At 39.9% G+C, this 23,638-nt stretch overlaps 1 protein-coding gene across 3 annotated transcripts in view; it reads right to left on the bottom strand.

Moving 5' to 3' along the window:
• The window catches only part of GRID1 (glutamate ionotropic receptor delta type subunit 1), a 715,979-nt gene that overhangs the window by 127,679 nt on the left and 564,662 nt on the right, over positions 1–23,638 (bottom strand). For all 3 annotated transcript variants that reach the window (XM_084796807.1, XM_084796806.1, XM_084796808.1), the window contains 2 exons: positions 5,598–5,699; positions 3,766–3,963 (listed from right to left, as the gene is read on the bottom strand). In XM_084796807.1, the coding sequence (XP_084652933.1) occupies positions 3,766–3,963; positions 5,598–5,699 (300 nt within the window). The remainder of the gene's footprint in view (positions 1–3,765; positions 3,964–5,597; positions 5,700–23,638) is intronic.

The raw sequence follows: 23,638 nt of genomic DNA on the forward strand, positions 1-23,638 counted from the left end.
GGTTTGAGAGATGACCTGTGAGAACTCAGAGACTGTAAGAAAAGTCCAACACCATGTTGTCTGTTACCTATTTCATCTTACACATGTCTCTCCTTGGACCTAGACCTGTCTTCTAGACCAGCGCTTCTTGACCTGTAGGTCATGACCCTTTTGGGGGATTGCATATATGATATGCTGCAAGTCAGATATTTGCATTACGGCTCATAACTGGACAAATTAGTTATGGAGTAGCAACAAAAAGGTTGAGGGTCACCACAACAGGAAGAAATATATTAAAGGGTCACAGCATTAGGAAGGTTGAGAACCACTGCTCAAGACAATAAAATTCAGTAAAGTATTTTTCACTTTCTGTGAATTACACTTGGTTATGTTCTTATCATTCCACCTAGAAATCTCTGCCTCTTGTTGTTTCTGGCTATGTTCCTGTCAGAATGTCATAATACTGAAACATACCACTAGATAGAAATGTAATTCAAAAGGACACTTGGCTTTCTATTTCCTACCAACGACATCCCTCCTTCTTCCTACAAAGTTAATCAGCAACCTCCCCACACGGCAAGGGCACAGATACCTACTATTTCTCCAGCAAGCATCGCCAATGTTCATTACACCACATCAATTGGCTTTACTTATAAAACACTTTAGGAATAAAATGACTGTACAAGTATGCTCAATCTCAGAAAATTCATTGGTCTCCATTGACAGTGTTTCTCAGCCTGTGGGTCATGACCCCCCAGGGATCACATATTGAAGAGCTTGCACATCAAATATTTACATTACAATTCATGACAGCATCAACATTACACCTATGAAGTAGCAACACAATATTTTTAGAGTTGGTGGTCACCATAACCTAAGGAACTGTACTAAAGGGTGGCAGGTGTAAAAAAGGCTAAAAACCATGCTGCAGAAGAAGCAGGACAAGTAAGGGATCAGAGTAAGAATATAATCGACTATCACTATTTTAATTTTTAAAGTTTTTATTTATTATTTTTGTGTGTATATATCTGGAGAGAGGCAAAGACAGAGAGAGACGGACAGATAGACGTGCAAGCACATGTGTGGAGGTCAGAAAACAACGCCAGATACTGCTTCTTTCCTGTTTCCTTTACCTGGGTTCTAGAAGTCAAACACAGAACTTCAGACTTGAATAGCAAGTATTTTTACTTTCTGAGCCATCTTTCTGCCTGTCTTGATTTATGTGCACACTTTGTGCTAAGGTAATATCATCAAAGGATAGAGGTATCATTTATTTATTTATTTATTTATTTATTTATTTATTTATCTATTTTTCTATTACTCTTAACACAAGACCTGAAGACCTGATGGCTAATTCTTTCTATAGTATGGCCAAATTGGGAAAAGTCTCTCTGGAGATGCCATGTTATCACCTGAAAATCATCTTCCGAGATTGCATTGAAATGGACTGTTTGGTAGAGCTTAAGAGTTCCATGCTTCGATCAGTGAATGGGCTGCACATAACAGGACCTACAATCCCCCTTTGAATGCAAAGGTGCTGAAAGATGCTGTCAGTGTCCCGCATCTCGAGGAATCTACAGAAACAGGTATGTTTTAGAATGACCAATTCAACTATAAGCTCAAATAGAGGAAATATGCATAGAAAGAATTTATAAGGTTTAATATGTGAGCTTGAAGGCAGAGACACATCACTGTCCTAAACTGAATTCTAACAACCTAAAGTAGCATAGGGAAGATGTTGAAGGTCTCTATGACAGAGCATGTTTGGTTCTTATCTTATCTGCCTTCTCAGGAATCAAAGATCCCAAAGTCTCTTCTAAGGTTGTGGGAGTTTGCAATGCATTTAAAATCTGAGAAATAGGGCCTCTAAGATAGCTCAGCAGATATGGGTGCCCGCCACCAAGACTGACAACCTGAGGTTGATCCTAGGGACACACATGGTAGAAGAAAAGAACTGGCTCCTGAAAGTTGTCCTCTGCCCTCCATATGGACTCAGTGGTGTATGTATGAGTACATATACATATCACAGACAGACAGACAGACACAGAGAGAGAGAGAGAGAGAGAGAGAGAGAGAGAGAGAGAGAGAGAGAGAGAGAGAAGAAGAAGAAGAAGAAGAAGAAGAAGAAGAAGAAGAAGAAGAAGAAAGAAAGAAAGTAAAGTTCAAAAACGATTTAAAGAACTTTTAAAGAGCAGAAGAGGTTGCTAGCATAGGATAGATGATGAACTCATTTATAAAACAACATGCAGAGGAGGCACATGGAAATCAACTTCAAATACAGGTTTAGGGGGCTTCCTGTGACTGGGAGATGGACTAATATGGAGATGCTGTACTAAGTTGGTGTGTGTTGTATAGGAAGTGGAATTTTGTACCCAAAGTCTCAAATACAGGATAACTTTGAAAAGGAAATAAGTTAGTATGTATCTTGAAGATAAAAAGAAAATCTTTGTAGCCTATCTGAGGGATGTAGCCATGGCACCTGACAAAGGAAAAATGGAGGATAGTTGAGGATAGAAACCACACGCATCCATACATTAATCTGGATAGACTTCTAAATTTCATGTAGAAACCTGGATGTACACATTGAGGGTAGATAATAAAATCTATTCAGTACTTGAATATAACAAAATAATCAAGGGCATGGGAAATCATATGAAATGACCTGTATGAGGGTTTGTGTGGATGACCAGAGGGTACACAGAGGGGATGGCTGGGGTGTCAAATAGGAACAGAAATAGACAAGAGGGATGCATCTCATATATGTATGCCAAATGGAAAAGCCACACATCAGGGACCACATACGCTGTTCCCCACTTAGAGTAGTGTTTCTTAACCTACAGGGGTCACATATCAGATATGCTGGATATCAGATAAGTATCAAAGTTACAATTATGAAGTAGGAACAAAATAGTTTTATGTTTGGGGGTCACCACAACATGAGGAACTGTATTAAAGGGTCACAGCATTAGGAAGGTTGAGAACCGCTGCCATAGAGGAGTCAAGATGGTTAAGGGATGCAGGTAAGAATGGAAGTAATACTATGTATCAGTGACCTTAATGAGATAATGGAAGTGCCTGAGGATAGATTACAGTGGTACTTGTAGGAACTCTGTATAATTACTAAATATCATTGAAACTGAGATTTAAAATGGTTAATTTTTTTTTATAGTATCTACATTTTACCACAATACAGTTTCTTTTACCAAAAAAAAAAAAAGTGTGGTATCATCATCTCCATGCTGTGAGTTTTAATGAGGATGTGGTCTACAGATAAGAGGAAGGGAAACAATGTGAAATGTAAAAAGGGATGCCATACCTTCAACACACAAGGCTGACACGTGAACATTCACATTTACACACACACACACACACACACACACATACACACACACACACGCACGCACATTGGCATGGGGACACACTACACTTGTAGTCTGTGAGACATCAAAGAACAAGCACTTAATGGAATCCCTTGGGGAGGGGAATGAGTTTCCCAATTCAGTCCAAGTCTGGAAGTGGTTTATTGACAGGGGTATTGCAGAGAAGGTTTGTTATGGTGGGTAGGTTCCAAAGGGATGGGTATCATACAAGAAGAAAAGAGTTGGGGCTGTCAGGGTATGAGAAAATAAAAGAGCAGAAACAGGCACAGTATGGAAGAAGGAGAGGGAAAGGATGCCCCCAGGATCCTTGAGCCCCAAGGACTCAAATACGTAATGAGCCAACTTTAGATATCTCCTAGAGACATAATGGAATGCTGCTCTTTGTGGCCATGATCCTGAAACTTACCTTGCTAATGAGCTCCCCTATCATCCCGTTCCAGGAGGTGTTGTGGAGCTGGTGGCCATACCTGCCATCAGGGGCCTGGTATATCTCATATTTGAATCCCAGAGCCTTGGCCAAGGCATCCAGCACATCGATGGAGAACCCTTTGTAACGCTTGGGCTGCCCAAGGATGTTCTCAGCCACCATCACAAAAGGTTCTTCCTGCAGAAAATAGAATGAATATTCCTCAACCCAACAGGTTCATTGACATATATGTCCGGGATATTGGTGCAGAGACCAATCTGATGAATTGTAACATTAGAATCTTAGTATTAAAGCTGGTGGCATAGCTCAGTGTAAAGCAGATGTTTAGCATAACAAAGCCCTAATTTTCATCCCCAGCGTGGATAATATTGCTATTAACAGCAACAATGATGGAACATTGGTATTTGCCCATTTTCAATCTGAGGGATGAACTCCTCTGCCCTTTTGTAAAAGCACTTTATGGACAGTCAAGGTACAGTGCACAGGAGCAACGCTCTAGCCAGCAGGTCAGCGTGGGGCAATGGGGATCTAATTGTCCCGTGTATATTCTCCTAGCATCCATCCTAACCCCCAGACCCCAAAATAAAATGGTGTATTTTCTTTCTTTCTTCTACAGAATACATACTGACATAGGAGTCTATCCTTATGATATGCCATTATTCTGGGGGGGGGGGCCACATAAAAATGTAACACTTTTTATTTAGAGTAACGCATGGCCATATAGCTATGTGGTATTAGATGGAGAGAAGGCAGCATTTCATCTATCAGGTTGTACTAGAAAATAAGTGTCCATTACTAAGCCAAAGTTAGACCATCAGTCAATGGCTAGGAAAGGATTAACCGCCCCCTACCAGATCATGAATCCACAACCATGCTGAATTCATACCTACAGACTATATGCCATGTCCTGGAGGTAGGTGACCAGCTAGAAAACATTTCAGCCATCCATCACCACCATTTTTTTTTTCTTGTATGAAACTGAACATGAAGGTGCTGAGGGCAAAGAGTCCCAGGGAATGTATCTAACGGAGATATTTTAGGTAAAGGAAACAGGTATACACATTCATGGTATACACATAGTGAATGCAGGAAGGTTGCAGGCAAAGGTTTGTGAGTTTCTTGGATGGAAGGAAAGAGGTGAATTATGGCTAGCCTAATCCAAAATGAAAAAAAAAATTTAAGTTTTTCTAAAATGAAAAACTAAATTAAAAAGGAATCTGAATCTCACAATTGTAAAATTCTATGCTTCTTGGAATACTATGTTAAAAACCAATGAACATTTATCGATTGCACGTTTATTATCAGTTTTGCCTGATAGGCATCTTTCTGGGGAGCCTGGATAGTGACAGGTTCTCCCAAGGAGTAGCAGTAGGTCAGGATCTAGGTGGCATTGATAAAAATTGTTGGGAGTCCAGCCACAAGTGACATGAGTGGTTCTCCTACAGTATGCCCTGGAGATCCCAGAAGTCCTTGGGGAGACTCTTCCATCCTGCTCTACCTTAGGTTACCTACACCATTATTTGAATGAGAGGACTCCTGGGAACTCAGTAGCTCTTGAACATTCTCTCCTGGAACTACATTAACCAGAGAAATCTTAACATCCCCCTCCCAGCCCTGTATTAACCAGAGAGACCTCAACATCCTCTCCCCTATCCTGATTTAACCAGAGAGGTCTTTAACATGCTCTCCTCAAACCTCTATTAACCAGAGAGACCTCAATATCCACCCCCTCAACCCCGCATTAACCAGAGAGTAGCCTCTGACTCAGAGACCTGGAAAATGAAGTTCCCAGGACATCCCCATGATCCTACCAAGACAGTCACCACTTTGAGAGTCAGTCCTTGGAGGCGGCTGCCCATGGGCCTCTCCTGCAGACTGCCATTCAAGCCTTTCTCTGAGTCCCAGGTCGCCAGCTGTGGAGGAAGAAGGGAAGAGTAAGGTTTGGAAGGGTCTGCTATACGCCATAGGGGCTTCCTCCCAAGCTAGAATCTCAATTCAGGCAGGTAGACAGCAATAGTCAGGGCTTCTTAGAGACCCAGAGGCATCTCAAAACCATAAAGAGGAGAGAGGTACATCAAACAGAAAGTTTCATTTCCTCCATCATCTTACCTGGAGCTCTAGAGTACCAAAATCCCCCAAAATAAAGTCAATTGGTAGGATTTTTTGTCTCTGGAATGAGTGTTGATGTCTAATTTTATTCTTTCTTCCATGAAAGCAAGGTAACTGTGTCTCCCGCAATGTGTCCTCTTCCCCAATTACGCCTTTAACTTTCCCTCTGATGGTATCACAATGGGTTTCATTGAGGTAGAATAATAATTAAATTAACAAGGACCCAAGCTTGTCGATCATCCTGGGGCCCTACCATAGCCAGGACTAAATTCTCTCTGCCTGTTTTTGCTGTAGTACAAGCTCTATGACTTTCAGGGGTATGGAAAGAGCTGCCTGTAGCCAAGTGCATATGTTTGGTATCTGCCAATATCTTTATAAGCTTTAGGCTGTATCCAATAGTCTGATGGGACTCTGATGCATATCCCAAGGACACGAAGGGAACAAAGGTGTTCAAGGGTCACTTTTCCTTCCAGCAGGGGTACAAGGTCTCAGTAACAATGACTGAACTCTTGAGTTGTAAATGAGCCCCAATTATTAATTGCAGATATAAGACATATATAGACAACAAACCCTTCTTCTTTGAGACAGGGTTTCTCGGTATAGCCTTGGTAGGTCTGGAGTCTCTTTGTAGACCAGGCTGGCCTTGAACTCACAGAGATCCACCTACCTCTGCCTCCCAAGTGCTGGGATTAAAGGCATGTGCTACCATGTCTGAGGGCAACAGATCCTTCTTAAGCCAACTACATCAGAACCTTGATGTCTGGTCGTGAGGAATATTAATGCCTCTTGAGCCACCAACCTAACTACATATTAGCCTCTTTTGGGGAGCAGGGCTTTCTTGAACACACTGACACCTTGTTCCATCTGTGGAGATTCTGATTTAGTTGGCTGGTAGTGGACAAGATAGGGATATGTTTGTTCTCTCGGTGAGTCTATCATTCAGGCAGGATTGGGAGCCACTACTGTAAATTAACCTGGTAGTTCTCAAGCTATAGTCGCGTTCCTTTTCTATGCACTTTCTGATGAGATTATTCATGTCTAACAAGCTCCCAGGATCTGCTGCTGCTATTGTCTCATGACTACCATATAACAAGAGGTTCAAACAGCTCTAGGCAGTGCATACTCTTCATTAGGGAAGAAGCACAAGATACCTGTTTAACTCCAGATGTGTTCCTCTGGACATGTGCCACTAGGGCCCTAACGGAGCTGTCAAGCTACACTGAGGATATGTCTACTCTCCCAGCATCCTCTGGAGTTCTGACATTCATCCCTAAGAAGCCACAGTTTTAGAACTTGAGAAAACATTCCACCTGAGAGATACTACAGATATAAGACCTAAAACAAAACCATCTAAATGAGATTATAGAATCCCATGTCCAACCTAAAAGACATGGACATGGACCTGTTATCTCTCATTGTCACTTTGGGCCTACCATATACTAATATCCACTCTGCACTAAACGAAAGGATATTTAAAGAATAAATAATCTAAAGACTAAAATATAAATTTAATTTAGAGCATGACTACCTATTCTAAAGAGCTCCAGACCACTGCTAATTAATTTACAGCACACTGGAGTGAAAAGCAATTTGAGATTCCCCAGAATTCTAATCAAAGACATCAAGGATGTTAATGGTATCATTTTCTGAGAACGGAAACAAAGAGAAAGAATAATGTGGCCATTTCCTACTATGGTTCAGAGAAATAGCATCCAAACTCAATGGATTCATAAAGCTGATTTAAAATGAAGGCCAGGCCTGAGGACATGCCTCAGCAGTTAAGAGCACTGGATGTTCTTGCAGAGGACCCAAGTTCAGTTTCCAGAACTCACACAGCTGTTCACAACTGCCTATACCTCCAGTTCCAGGAGATTCAATGTCCTTATAAGGCCTCATGAGTATTGAACATGTTTGGTACACTTATACACACGTAGACAAGTATACATCACATAAAAATAAATATAACCTTAAACATAAAAGAAAATTGTTGTCAAAGACAAAAGGAAAAACTCAGTCAAGGGTTTGGGTTCCTGTTTCTTTTGTGTGCTACAGAATGGATCTAAGGGCCAGCAATAGATGGGCATTTTGGCTATCAGCATCTGCATCCCATAACTGTTTAGCTGCTGCTAGAGCTGCAGACCCCTGATCCATACTTCTGGAGGTGGGTGGTCTTTGGAGGCCCTTCACCATCATAATGACTCAGAGTACGAAGGCAAGCTTGACACAAACTATGTGTCAACTGGATATTCTATCCTGTGTGGTGACTGGATTCCTATAGCTGTCGCCAAGCATCCTTGGCACAGGAAAGGAGAAATTTGACACTTTGATACCCTGGCTTGAGTGAGAACCTGGGACAGCGCTCTGCCTAGCCTTCATCATGCAGGCTGTATTTGTACTGAGATTACCTTGGGCATGAGAATGAAGAATTAAGAATTGAGAATAAAGGCAAAAAGGAGCATGGACTAAAGCCCTTGTCTGCTTAGGTTTTAGTTTGCTTGCAACAAGAGTTCTACCTTTCAATGTGTCTCCATACGTGCTTTGTTTCTACCCACCACTAGGCTCTTGGCAGCACCACTCTGCCCCAGGCCATTGCAACAATTTCCTTATCGGTCTCATTACTACTAAGTCTCCTCTGCTCCATCCTCTGTGTGTTGGAGTATAACTAACCAGGCCTAGAGATGGCTCAGTGGTTAAGAACTGTAGGCTCGATTTTCTTAACAAACATGTTTTATTATGAACTTAATAACCAAAAGTACCTCACTTATAACCCGACTAACCTAAACAATAGGAAAAGAAGATTAAATAATACAATAATCAAACCGTAAGGGTATCAGTTCCGTGGAATGATTCTCCTGGCATAATCAGTAAGATTTCTTCTGCTGGTACCTGGAGCAACCAGTACCCAGAACCTCAGCCAGAGCCAGGATCCCCAAAGCCTTCCCTCCAGCAGTTCTCTCTAGGAGCGTCTCGAAGAGGAGCGATGAACAGCCAAAACTATCTCAAGTCTCCAAAGGCCTCGCCTCTTGTTTTTGGCTCACATTTATACCTCCTCTCAGAATTTTTCAAGGATGTTTTTTAGCTGGTTAATAACCAATCTCCCCCACATGGTGGTTCGACTTCTAAGGGGATAAACACCACCTGTTCTCTCACAAGTCTTTTTCTCATCCCCCCACTTGTGATCTGAACAAAAGACATGTTTATCTCTCCTCCAAAGAACACATTATTTTTTTTTAAGAAACCAGGGTTTCCAGCATGCACACAGTAGTCACAACCATCACTAACTCCAGTTCAAGGGGATCTAATACCATCTTCCAGCTTCTATGGGCACCAAGCATACATATGCTGCATAGACATACATGAGGGCAAAATACTTTTATGCATAAAATACATTTTTAAAAATTTCAAAACAAGTCAAAACACAAAGTAAGTGAATTATGATTTTCTAATAAATTCTCATTTCCTAGAGAGTAACTCCAAATATTCATAAGTCTGACCCAAAAGAACTTTTCCAACCACAAGTCCACTCTGATTTTCAGCCCAGACGGTTTAGGTAGCCATGTTACACCCTAACCCCAGGAATCCTACCCTTTCCCATGATCATTATGTGCCTTTCTACACCGTGTGTTCAATCCCTTCTGCTCGGGATGCTATTTCTCTTTGTCTGGATCTGATAAACAATAACTTATTTTTAAAAATACTTTCACTTTAGAATAGCTTTAGAATAACAGAAAAGTAGCAGTTTTTTCACTGATCATTCTCAATACTCATCTCTCCTGATGTTAAGATACAAATATATCACACATTATTATCGTATATCAGTATGTTACATTCATCACAGATAATTAATGTTTCTCATAGCCTCCAGGATTTATGCAAAGCTGCACTAGATATGGTCTCCAGAGCCTCATACTCAGGGTAAATCTCTGGGGAAGTCATAGGACCTGATTTCCTCCTACACTCTCTGGGACCATACACTGCAGCCGGCTTTGCGAATCCCTAACACTTGGTTTCAGACTTCACTCAGTTTTCTCTGCTATTCCCTCTCCGTGACCAACTGCTGTAACAGATGCCGGTTTGAAGAAGATGGAGACTTGACGATGTGAGTAGCAGGTTTTACAAATGAGCTATGTATTGTAGTTGTTCTCACCATTTACCTGGACGACCTTAGAACACTTGAGACACAGAAGGTCGTCAATAAATACTTGCTCAATATATTCACTTTGATTCCATTTTCCTACTTATAAAACAGAATGCATTTGTATTTCCTGCCTGCCAACTTGAGAAGCTGTTACAGGAATAAAATAATTTTGAAATAAGCTATCATAAAACAGCTTAATTAAGAATCGCAAACAGGTTATAAACCATTTGTACTATATAACCTGAATCATGTGTACAGGAAAAAAAAAAGTGTTGATAAAAATGAAACAAAGTAGGTTAAAATGTGTGTGATATGTGTTGTACATAGGCAGAGTGATAGTGAACAGCCATTATTACCTGTCTTATACTCATCTTTATTTAATCAGATTTCTACCACTTTAACAGGAAGGGGAAAAGGAGTTTTAGATAAACAATAACTAGCATAATGATTAAACAAAATTCCATCACATACTTCTTATGACTGGGAACAGAAATTCAAAGGTGCATCTAAAGCCCTGTCTGTCGTTAAGCTAAGGCCAGTCTAAGCCAACCAAATAAATTCATGTTCTAGCCGCAAGGAACTATGGGGAGCGGGCCTCTCATCTTTTAGAGCAGGTGTACTTGACTTCTGTCTCATGTCCTACAGCTGCAAGCTAGAGTAGGGCCCCGTAAACTTGATGGGTCTGGAGACAGAGACGCACCTACAGGTGAGGCCCAGATTCATGAAGACAGGAAATATATCTCTATGTTAAAAAGTGGGATGACAGCAAACCTTTTTGTTAATATTCAGTCAAATCTAATGGGAGAACATTTAAGTCAAAGTGGACATCATAAGAAAAGGAAAATAAAAAGCCTTCTAAGCTCACTATCATCCTTATCTTTGGTTCCGAAACTACTTGGGACTTAAAGGTTTTTTTTTTTTGTTGTTGTTGTTGTTTTCTTTTCTTTTAATACCAACCTTCTCTCTTTGGCCTTTAGGCAACCTATAGCCTGCAAAGAAAGAAGAACTACTTCAAAGTGAAACACAAATTCTGTCTTTCAGACACATCAAAGTGCAGCCATGTTCCAGGATTCAGGATGCTTCGTGTTGGGCAAGAAGCTTATTATTCTCTCGGATGAGGCCAGAGCCCAGTGCCCGCGGCTGAGGCCATTTGCACAAAGCTGTGCATCCTTGTCCAAATCTTAAGACCAGAGTTGATGCTTTCTGAGAGTGGCAATGTATCATAAAAAAAAAAAAACATCTACAAGACCAGAACAGATCAAGATAGTTCCAATGAGAGAATCCAGTGAAATTTATAATAATCCCCAAGCTTGCAGGCAGTCAACATAGGGGGGTAACCGAGCCCCACTCCCACCCTAAGGGCATATGGCGTTCCCTGATCAGAATGCAAGGAGAACGTCTCAGTCAGTAAGAGCCAAATGAGGCTGAGAGACTTGATAAATGGGAAGCCAAAAAAGCCTTTTACTTGAGGAAGTTCTGACACTTAGTCACACAGCTCTAGACCATTTCATTTGTGTCTAAGTACACCGACTGTATTTTGTAGACAGGATTTTGTTTATGGGATCAATGAATTGATGGCCATAGACACCCGCTTTTGACAGCCGACCTGTCAAGATCAGTGCCTGAAAAACTAATTTCCAGCACTGTTAAACAAAACAAGTACTGCCGCTAGTTGATAAGAGCTGTGCTTCCATTCACCGCTGAGATCTGCATTGGCCAGACCAGAAACGAAGATGGAACCAGGGGTTATGGCAAATCATTGCTTGGAAGGAGATATATTGGGCTCAAAATTATGACAAGCAACTGTACCAGAGACCAGCCAATTGGAGAATAAATTTCACAAGCTACTGGCCTCAGAAAAAAATGTATTTCCTCAGTCAAATGGGGGTGCTCTTCATGCTGGTGTTTCTAAGTTGTAAGATGTGAGGATTTAGAACTTTGCAGCCCCCTTCTTAGTAAACGCAGGACTATTAACCCGAAGCCGAACAAGCCACTTTTGGAAGATTGGGCTTTGTAAACTATCACTTCATTGCAGATGTATTTAAATCATAATTCTCTTTTCATGGGGAGTGGGGATGAAAAGGAGGCAATCTGACAGCTTTATAGCCTAGGGAGCAGTTTCATAGTCTCGCTCATTCTCGGAACCGAGTAAGAGAGGAGGAAGGGAGAGAGAGAGAGAACAGAGATGGCTGGGGAGCCCAGAGAAGGAAAGGAGACATGGAGGGAAGAGTAGAAGGAAAGTTTATTGACCCAAAATCCCATGTTTCATCACATCCAAGACCATAGATGAACAACTTGTAATATCAACTGCTCCCCACTGTAGCTGATAGAAAGGTCTTAAGATAAAACTAGAAGTAGGAACTCATTTTATAACCATGTCATCCAGATGGCTCTACCAGAGCTAAGGTAGTGTGATCGTTACCAGAGATAAGGATAAATGTGAGCTCTAGCCTTCCCAACCTATGACTGCCATCACAGAATACTACAGATGGCATCAGGTGGGACAGGGGCTTTTCAGTGATAGTAGCGACAGTGTGTGGGCTTATCATGTCACTTTCCTGAGACGATATGCCCTCTGTTATTTTCATTCATTTGCCCACTTTTATTGGAAAACAAATGGGCTCTGCGTATGTTTCAGAGCATCATAGCCTTGGGTGGAGAAAAAGGTGAAGAAGAATCTATCATTTTGGGTGAGCTTGAATTAGACATTTAGCCAGCAATGATTTCAGAGAAGTGATTACAAGTCCTTTATTTTTGGGGAGGGGGTTCTGGAGATTAAATCAAAGGCCTTACACATGCTAAGCAGCCACTCCACCAGTGAGCTACTTTCCCAGCCAACTGCCAATTACAACTCATAAGCAAAGCCAAATGCAGGGAAGACGTGCTTAGAAACAAGACAACATCTGAGAAGCCAAGTGTTAGCATCTGAGAGTAGAATGTTAATATCTGTGGCCAAGGTTCCTAAAGCAGTGTCTAACTAGATGACTTCTATACGGGACTCTGGAATGTGAAGGACACTAAGATGGGGTGTAGAAGGTTTAAATTACAGAAGTCATCACTCAGCACCAAGTTAATAAACTACTACTGAGAAAGGGGCATATACAAGCTTCTATATATGCCATAAGACATTATGTGTGTGTGTGTGTGTGTGTGTGTGTGTGTGTGTGTGTGTGTGTGTGTGTGTATGGGGGTATGTGTATATATATAGTATATATACTATAGGAAAGTGACTCACTTTGACAGAAGAGAAATGAAAGACTCTATCTCAACCAAGGCCACTTACACAGAGAACTGAGTGCTCAGTGAAAGTTATACTAGCTTAAAGCCAGCCCCAGCATAAGCTGGATGCCTGTTCAGAGCATAAAATTGGCACAAGCAAAAATGAAAGTGAATAAGAGGACAACTGTGACATACAGAAGCTTCATGACAAACCTTCAACAAAAGACAAATAAAAACTTGTCCAGTGATGCTGGAGAAGAAGATGGGAAAGATTGGTAACACCGCTATTGCCAGGATAACAGGCTCATGATAGAGGCAACAGGAACACCAAAGCTTTAGGGTCTGTTACTCCAAATCCAAAGAAACCAAGCTCTCACTGGGACGATAAGACTGACAGCACCAAAGGTGCAATCACTAATGTCTTTCTGTCAAATTTCTCCCTCCTCCTTCCTAGTTTAATGACTTACACTCATCCCAGCATATGTGTATAATTATATTATTATACACATAAATTATATCTAATATGTATGCATATGTAGAGTGTATATTATAACTAGAACACAGAATCTTATATGAGAGAAAACATACTAGTTCTTTCTGAGTCTAAGTCATTTCATTTCATATAAACTTACAGTTCCATTTATTTTCTTGAAATTATCACGATTTTATTTTTCTTTATGGCTAGATAAAATTCCATCATTTACCACATGTTTCATTCACTTATTTATCTATGTCTGTGCACACACATATATACATGTGGTTGCCAGATATCAACACTGGGTGGGGTGCCTTAGTCATTCTCTGCCTTATTTTTGAAGCCAAGTCTCTGTTTGAACATATAGCTACCCACCAAGGATGCCTCTGTCTCTGACTCTCTGGTCCTGTTGAAAATATGTGCTGTCACACCTGGCTTTTTACATGAGTTCTGGAGAACCATACTTATGTTCACACACTTGTGCAGCAAACTCCTTACTGACTGAGCTGTCTCCTGAGTACCCTAAATTTTTTTTTACTCATCTACTGATGGGCATCTTGACTGTTTTGTAGCTGTTTAGAAGAATGCAGCAGTAAACATAGATGTGCAACATCTTTATGAGAAGTCACTGAGTACATATCCAGGAGGGGTGTCACTTGATTATTTGGCAGGTCATTCTTTTTTCTTCCTTGGCCTCCCTCCTCTCTCTTTCTGAATCTCCCATCCTGGTTTGTTTTTGTTTGTTTATCTATCTATCTATCTATCTATCTATCTATCTATCTATCTATCTGTTTTAGAATTTTCCATGCTGATTTGCTTGTTCGTTTGTTTGTTTGTTTTAAAATTTCCCATGCTGGTTTATGTATATATGTGTATGTGTGTGTGTATGTATGTATGTATGTATGTATGTATGTATGTATGTATGTGTATGTACATATGTATTTATTTAATTTAGAATATCCTATACTGATTTGTTCATTTATTTATTCATTTGTTTTTTAGAACATTTCATACTGCTTTGTTTGCTTATTTACTTGCTTGCTTATTTATTTATCTATTTATTCATTCATTTATTTACTAATGAATCTCTCTCATACTGGTTCCCACAGTAGCTGCATTAGTTCACATTCCTAGTAGTGAGGCATAAGGGTTCTCTCCCCTCATCTTTGCTGCTAGCTGTTTCCTTGCTACTCTGAGCGAGGTGAAATAGAAATTCAACGCACTTTTAATTCACATTTCCCTGATGTCCAAGGGTACTGAACATTTTTACAAATGGGTACTGACCTTCGAGCTGTCTGCTGGGTTCATTAGTTTACTTACTCAGTAGGAAGTTTGTTTAATTCTGTAGTTCCTTATATATTGTAGATTGCCCCAGATAGTAGAAAAGGTAGCTGGCAAAGGCTTCCACTGCCCTTTAGTCTGTCACCCTGATGACAGTTCCCTTTGCTGTGCGGTTCTTTTTATTCCATGCAATCCCATTTGTGAACCCCTAGGGTCCTTTCCAGTGCTGTCGGAGTCCCTGCTCACAAAGTCGTGGCCTGTGCCTACATCATAAACTGTTTACTCTTTGTTTCTCTCTAGTAGTTGCAGCAAAACTGAAATACTTCAAGATACAGGTACAGGCAAGGAAGGCACACATAGAACCAAGTTCTCACTAACTAACTTTCTAGGAAAAAAATCACGACAAAGCACCCAAGAGTTATGGGACAGTGGTGAGTCTACATATGCTTAATACAGGATGCACAGTGGGCCTATGTGAAGAAAAATTAGACTTAATTTTCAAAAATAAAGAAAATATTCACAAAGAATACATTTGAAAGTCTAACATATACAATAAATGTGTATGCTGTCCTTCTGAAGCATGAGAAAATGCAAGGCTCAATAAAAGTAGCCTAAGTCCAACATGGACATTACCAAAAAAGCCTTTGAAGATCTGGACGGTAAAGCATGCAGCCACACTAGAAGATAGTATGGTGATGTCTTATAAAATAAACATACACTTACCATACAACCCAGCAAATCCACCTCTAGGCATTCTAGAAGGGAAATGTAAAATATTCTCATAAAAAGATCTGTATGAGAATTTTCACAGAAGCTTTATTCATAAAAACAAAATAAAATAGAAGCCCCAAATTGATCAGCTGATAATAGATAAGCAAACTGTGGCATATTTATGCAACCAAAGACTATCTCAGAAAGAGAAATCAGCAGACTATAGATACATGCAACAGCATGAATGAAGCTTATAAGCATTATGGTAAGTGAAGAGGCCAGACACGAAAGATTCCATACGGCATGATTCTATTTAAATGACAGTCTCCCAAAGGCGCTATTACAAGTAATGAAAATAAATCCACGGATGCCTGGGGCTGGGAATGTAATAAAGTATCATATGCAAGAGGAAATAGGGGTTCTTGAGGGTGGTGGAAGTGTTCTATATTTTGAGTGTCCTGGCCATTTGGCAAGGATGATCGGGGGGAAGGATTCTCAAAGTAACAGTACAAGCCATGACACTACACTTGAGTGCTTTAACTTCCAGGAGCTAGATGGTAGCTAGAAATTACCTGTTGTGAGTGTTGACTGTCAATTTGACAGGACCTAGAAGCAGCCTAGGTGAGAGGAGCCTTTGGGCCTTTCTGAGGGATTATCTACATTGAGGTTGGCCTTTGGTGTGCTTGGGGGGGGGGGGATTACCCAGATTATGCTAATTAAGGAGGGAAGACAAACTTTAACCATGGGCAGCACCATTCCATGGGTGGGGCCCTGAACTCAATAAAAAAGAAGACATTAAGTTGATCAGAGGCCATCATCTCTGCCTCCTTGATGTGGCTGTAATATGAGCAGCTGTCCCAATGTTTCCCACCAAGATGATCTGTTGACCTTGAATTGTGAGACTAAATAAACTGTAGATCCATTAAGTCGCTGTTGTCAGAATATTGTCACAGCAACAAGACAAATGGCTAATACTCCCATCAGTCTAGAAAAAGTGAGTGCACCTATTTAAATGTTTAAGCATAACATAAATTAAAGCACACAGTTTTAATTCTAGCACATGGAAGGCTGAGGCAGGAAGAGTGTCATGAGTTCAAGGCCATCTGGGCTGTATAACAAAACTCTGTCTCAAAAAACCAATCACACACACAAAAGGTAAGTGAAGCTATGCCTGCAAATAATTCCATGAGGGTGTTCATTATATAATATTAAACATAGCTTGTTTTAACTTTTTCTATTGCTCATTTTATTCTGTGAGAAGGTACGCAATTTGCCTAAGCACAAGGGCTGCTATAAGTGGCTGTTCCTGGCTTTGTTGAAGCAATAAGATCGCAAGAAACATTCTCTCTGGCACAATACAGTTCTGTAATGTGTGAATTGTTTTACAGAGAGGAAGCATTGCTTTTATAATCACAAGAAAAACAATAAAGCGATTTTCATTTTGAAACTACACAGTGATCTAGCTTATGGCTGTAAGGTTGGCTTTGTATCTCTCCTTAATTGTCTTAGGTGTATTGGTTTTTGTCTCCTCAAATAAGCCGAATGTTTTAGTAATGGTGCAGCAGAAGAAGCCAGGCCGGAATCTCATTTCTTCCACTTGTGAGCCTGGGATCCTTCGCAAATTATTTCAACTGCTCATACTCTTTCCTTGGGTTCAAATATCCGTATCTGTAGCTCCCATTAGGGTTTCTTTCTCTTGTCTCTATGCTATGCTCAAACCCATACTGACAGCCTTCTAAGGCTCCCTAGTTTGGACCAACTAGAATTAACTACTGTGCACATTACTCACAATTCTGAATTCTGACAAGTTACGATCTGCCATCCTGCTCTATGCATGCTGAAAGAAGTGGCAGGTGTCTCCTACCACACTCTCTCTAAGCTCTGGGCCACCTCACACTGGTCGTTTCTATTTCTTTGTGCTTTGTTTCCTACTCATTCTATAAACCCACTTTTATCATCCTCTCTCACATCTTCAGTAGTGAGAATCTCCCCTTGGAAAACCTATAATGTTCTGGCATAGAGCTTTGCACAATATATTAAAATTTCATGTCTATCTATTCAGAAATAGACTATCTCACTTTTAAGACAGAAACTATTGCTTCTTCATTTTGATTCACTCAATAAAATCTTACTAAGAAATTAATGTGTTTCATCGCCCCCTGGGCATTTCCTCATTATTGCCTGTAATATCATGTTTTCTGAAAACTCTAGCTTTTAGCAAACCCTTGTTACTCCCCATATCAGAAGCTCTACAAAAGGCTGGCTCCTTCAGTGCTAAGCCAATACAATGGTACAAAGTCTATGAGCTGGGTTTTCTCTTTCAAGTGATTTTGTATTGAAAACTAATATTTTGAATTATGGAAAGGCATTGGTTAAACAGATTAAATAAATGACATTTGAGGCAGAAGATGTAACTCAACAGAACTCAGACCTAGTACTCACAGGGTGCTGGGTTTGAGTTTCAGCACCACAATAAATTAATAGTTGATTAATTAATCCATCATCAAAATGGCTTATTAAAAAGGAACTTTGTCATCACTCTAGACCCTCGTCAGTGTATATGTTGTATGAATCAACAGAATCTCACCTTGAGCCCATCCTTTGCCAACTGGATCAGTGCCTGGGTTTAACCATGTCATACACGAGCACAGGAAAGCTTGAAAAGCACAGCCATTGGATTATAGTATCATCATATGTCGTCCACAACTTTTGGTCTACCGATACTCTTTATCTACGAACCTCCACCAAGTTCTAGAGTTTTCCTTATATAATTTTGTAAGATAGAGATTATTTTATTGTCATCTCCTTCTTAAAATTCACATTTTCTCTGATATATGGGTAATCTTTACCAAGGTCTCTAAGACTCATTAAGAGCTAGTCCATGTCTATGCTTCAAATTCAATCAACACTACACTTTCCACCTGTCCCTCTACCCCCCACCTCAGCAGGTGACATTGGCTGCCTGTCATGTTCTCTCTCCAGGCAAGGTCCTTTCTATTAAAGAACACTGGGTACAGCCTTCTTTCTCTTCCCTGATAAAGCTTATCTCTCTGATTCACATCCCACGCTTGGCTCGTTCTCATCTGGCTGGTCTTACCTGATGAGTTATACTTTGGATAAAGCCTTTCTAGGTCATTTATTCTAAGTGCTGGCAATATTTTCAAGCACAGGGTCTGGCTATTTCCTTCACACTCTAAAACATTGTTTTGTGAAAAATGCCTTTCATGCTACCTAGGATATTTGTTTGGTTTTTTTCCCCACTGTCACAAACTAAACATCTGACATGATTTCTGGCCCATAGCACACACTTTAAAATATCCACTGAATGAACAAATAAATTGAATATCTATGAGGGATCAGCAAGCTTTTTCACAAATGACCAGACAATGAATTCTAAAGGCTTCTATAGCCACATGATCTTTATGGTGAAATATTCAGTGGGTTTAAGTGGTTCTGACAAACTTTACTCATAAAGTTGTAAGGTGGACTAAGAACTGTGGACATCACTTAATAGTTATTGATTATCATCACATTTATTTCTATTGTTCCCCTTTTCCTGAATATTTCCCCCTTTGCCTGAATTGTATTTTCAAAGCACTATCTCTCTTCAAAGGTTTAATTTGTTTCTTATTAAATTATTTGTTGTATTTGAGCAGATGTGGCTAGTCTTCCTGCATTTGTAAGGTATTATGCTAACCCTTGTTCATGGCAGATGTCACACTCAGATTTCTACATCAGCCCCTGTAGCAGCTTGGATTTTCTAAAGATTATTCTGACACCATCACTTCACATGATTTTCTGTCATATGAGCACCATGCCTCGGGAACTCCCCACGTGCTCGTCTGTGATGTAACTTAGCCATCTCCTATTAAAAGTAGAGTTTAGAAAGTGGGTCTCTGTGACTTCAGGCCATTCTGTTATAGATAGCAAGTTCCAGAATAGCCAGGGCTATAGTGAGACACTGTCTCAAAAACAAAACCAACAAATAAAAAACAACAATGAAATAGTTGTATTCTTCTTCCTTTCGGTCTAGTCTGAATCTCACACTTTTTGTCTTTGAAGTGTGGGTGGAAAATGTCAGGCTCTCTCTGCCTTGTTCTCTTGAGATGCTCAGGCTACAACAAGGATCTGCACCCTTGACATCATTGGTATTTTGAGCTAGACAATTCTTTGTCTTTTCTTAAATGGAAGACTCATTATTCTGTGGCATATAAAATGTTTTGCAACATCTTTAACCTTTATCAATTAGATGCCAATAGCATCCCTCAGGATGATGATAGAAATAATCTCAGATGTTGCCAAATCTCTCTTGGAAGAAGAACCACTGAGATACTCCATGTGCAATGTAAATGGTACAACACGGAGACCACCATGCTTGAGTAGAACAAAGGGTATTCCAGCTCTCAGCCCCAAATGAGATCAGCTTTCCAGCCACATCTTTCACAGCACATTGAAATGTAGTACATCACCAAATGACCCCAGCTGACACTAAATGACTTGCCAAGCTGAGTCTTGAGCAAACTCCTGACATACAAAATTTACAACCTCTAAAACAATGTTACTTATAATACTAAAATTTGTAATGTACTTATAGTTATTTGAACAGAATTTGCTACTTGGTAATATGGTCCAAATATAAAATTATAAAACATACACAATTGGCCTTGAGACTGAGCTGAAGAAATAGCTAGAAGGATGCAAGGGGAAACATCCTGTGGATACAAAATTCAAAGGAGTTGCCTACAAAAATCCAAGGAAAACATTGAAAGATGAAATAAAAGTTGTCCTTGTTATTCAATAGGAGTAAAATTAAGAACACTGTCCTCTGCAATAATATGAAAAGTAGGATATTTGCTGAATAAACTAATAGATTTGAAAACTATAGGCAGAATTTTACATAGTCCTTTGTTTTTTATATCTGTGTATTATAGTCATGCACAAATACAAAGAAAGTTTTACAGCTGAACTATGGAAGAAATTCTACTTTAAAGCAGAACTTAGGAATGATGTATACAACTCAAGGTAGGTTATATTCAAAAGTGAAATTATTTTTCATCCTGGATCTTCTTATAGAGAGCCCCCAAAAAGAAATATTCTCAATTCAAAATCAAATCTTGAAGAATTATCAAAAAAAAATTATGTGGTCCCAAGAAAGTAAAAACTGACTGCAGAAACCATTTCTTAAGATCTCACAGTTATTTAAGACAGTGTCTCAGAGACTTTTTAGAGAAACAAGAGGAGGTATGTATCACAGAATATCTTTTAAACAACAAAACTTCTAAACCTCCACAACATCCTTTAGGAAATTCAGGAAAAAGAAGATCCTGTCTCAAAGAAATGCATAGATGCATCATCATCTAATGCAATAAGCAATCAACAAACAGTTCTTAAAGGCTTGTAGCAACAGAAACACTAAATCTACTAAATTGAACTGAGAGAATACAAAATGAAATTGTTTTCAAACCTATTAACTTTTGTAGAGAAAAAAAATTCCAACAAGACTCTCAGAATGAATGTGGAATGTGTAGTTTTCATGGGAAGGTAGATATCACATAAAAAGCAGAGTGAAATATTTCAAAAGCTGGGGTCTGGAGACTCATGTCCTCAAAGGAACAACAGGTTCTAATCACAGAGCTACAGAGCTTAGCTCAGATGGCTATCAGAACCATAAGAGGGCAATGGCCAGGGTGTGCCTAATTCCTCCCTTATGAATGGGAATATTTACCGAATCTATCCTCATTCTCCTGTTGAGCACGAGAGAGTCACATGACTTCACTCTTCAGACTGAGATCTTCAGATTGAGGGGAACTGCAATCAAGAACCTGCCTGTACCCCAGGATCTTCATCTGTACCGCACTCTGGCAAGACAGAATGATGCTTCGGCATTCTTGAACTAGTTTCATTCATAATTTGTAAGTTTTGGAAGAAGTAAAATCGCATGACTTCTGAAATGTCTTGTGATGACTATTCAGCCACAGGTGAGAAATTCAACAGCTCTCAGGTCTCAGTGCAGAAAAGGCTAATGCAGGTGCCCTTGTAGATAGCTCCAGATGTGCTCAACCTTCTAATACCCTTCCTCAAGGTACTGGTCATACAGATGAACCCTCTTGAGCCCTCCTGAGTATAACTAAGTATCACAAGGAGCAAAATTTCAGCCAGCCAAGCATTCAGAATCTGAGATAAAATAAAATATAATTGTTATAATGGGATATAATATAATTTAATCATTGTTGCTTTAAGCCATCAAATGCTTGGGTCATTTGTTATGCATCAATAGTAACAGTCTCTGATGTCTTTGACCTTGTGCTCATCTTATGAACATGGGCTAGTTTATCCCTTCTATATTCTCTAAAATAATGCCTCTTGAATGATGGATATGTTTACACTATACAAATCTTGTCATATAAAAGAACTTTGATTGTTTCAGATGTTTTATAAGTTAAGTAGACATGAAATGACTAGCCTCAATTTTTCTGATAAAAAAAAAAACTCAGAAACGTCTGGAGATGTAGCCTGAGCGTAGAGTGTTCCCCTTTTAGGACAAGGTCTCAGTTCTACTCTCAGCACTGAAGGAGGAAAGGGGGATGGGAAGGAAGAAAGCAGAAAAGTATGAGGATAGGAGAAGGAATTAAAGATGGAAAAACATAAGTCAACTGCCTTTCTGTATTTCTATTAAATAACACAAAGTGGATGTGAACTCAGAACTTCTGAATCTGAATACTTAGAAACCCTCCCAGAATACCCATTCTGCACATTGTAGAATCCACATCCGCATTTGATTATGTTGTGGAAAAGCAAAGGAAAAGGGAGAGTTGTGGGTAGGCAAGAAAAAGGAGAGACAAACAATCACAAGGCTTTGCTTTTCCGTGGTAAAGAATCTCACCTGAAATCCAGGGCAGTTGACAAGACACAGAACCCAGTGAGACTCATGCCCTCAGCATTTTGCCATCTCCCATTTTCTTCACATTTTGACATTCTTAGAGATATTGTTGCCACGGTTCCGCTTGGAAACCTCATAGGACTCAGCACCTCCCCCTTTGTCCCTTCCTCTTGGCCTGACATTTCAGAGGTCCCTTGATCATGTTAGACGTAAGTTCCTGATCACAGAGCACCAGAGTAAAATAATCATCCTTACCTAGATAACAAACATTAGGGGGGCATTAAGCAAGGTAAAACACATTCTGAGGATGATTACTATATAACACTGAGGTGACATTGGGAAACAGGAATCAAGAGATGGAGTTTTGAAAATATTTTTATGTTATGGGAATATTAGAACCCTTAAGCCTAAATAAGCTCATAATCAGAGGCTGAATAGGAGGTGAAAAATGTCTTTACCCATTTCTAATCTTCTACTTCACAACCATAAATGGGAAATAATATTTTATTTCAGTTCTAGCGAATATTCTTTAGATATATAGATAACTTGGATCTGAGCTAAATAAACCCTGTTTCTTTCTACAACAACACGGACAGAAAAGCACAGTACATTCCTCAGTGTGGCATGATAAAGACTTGACTCAGGGTGAGCTGTAAGGAAATAGACATAAGTCACAGTACTAAGGCGCAACTGTCCCCATGGTTGTGTGTATTCCTGTGTCAGCAGCTGAGTGTCTGCCTGTATGGCGTCCAACGCCCCACACGTGCTTACAACAGACCTCAGAACATTCTTCAGCCAAACTATGAGACATAGAATAGAACAGAATGAAGAATAATGTTCACAGAGCTTCTTACAGACAGAGGCTGCACACAGCAATGGACTGTCACAGCAAAGAAGCTGAAAACAGAGACAGTGGCCTGAGACATAACACGCGGGCTTACCCAGCTAATGGGCCTACCTGATGTCCCATCATCCCTAAATGAAAGAAGGAAGGTATGGATTCTTAACATCTAGCCTCTTTACCATAAAACTATATGTA

This window comes from Acomys minous (assembly GCF_964271855.1).
Source record: "Acomys minous genome assembly, chromosome: 9".
NCBI classification, from domain to species: Eukaryota; Metazoa; Chordata; class Mammalia; order Rodentia; family Muridae; genus Acomys; species Acomys minous.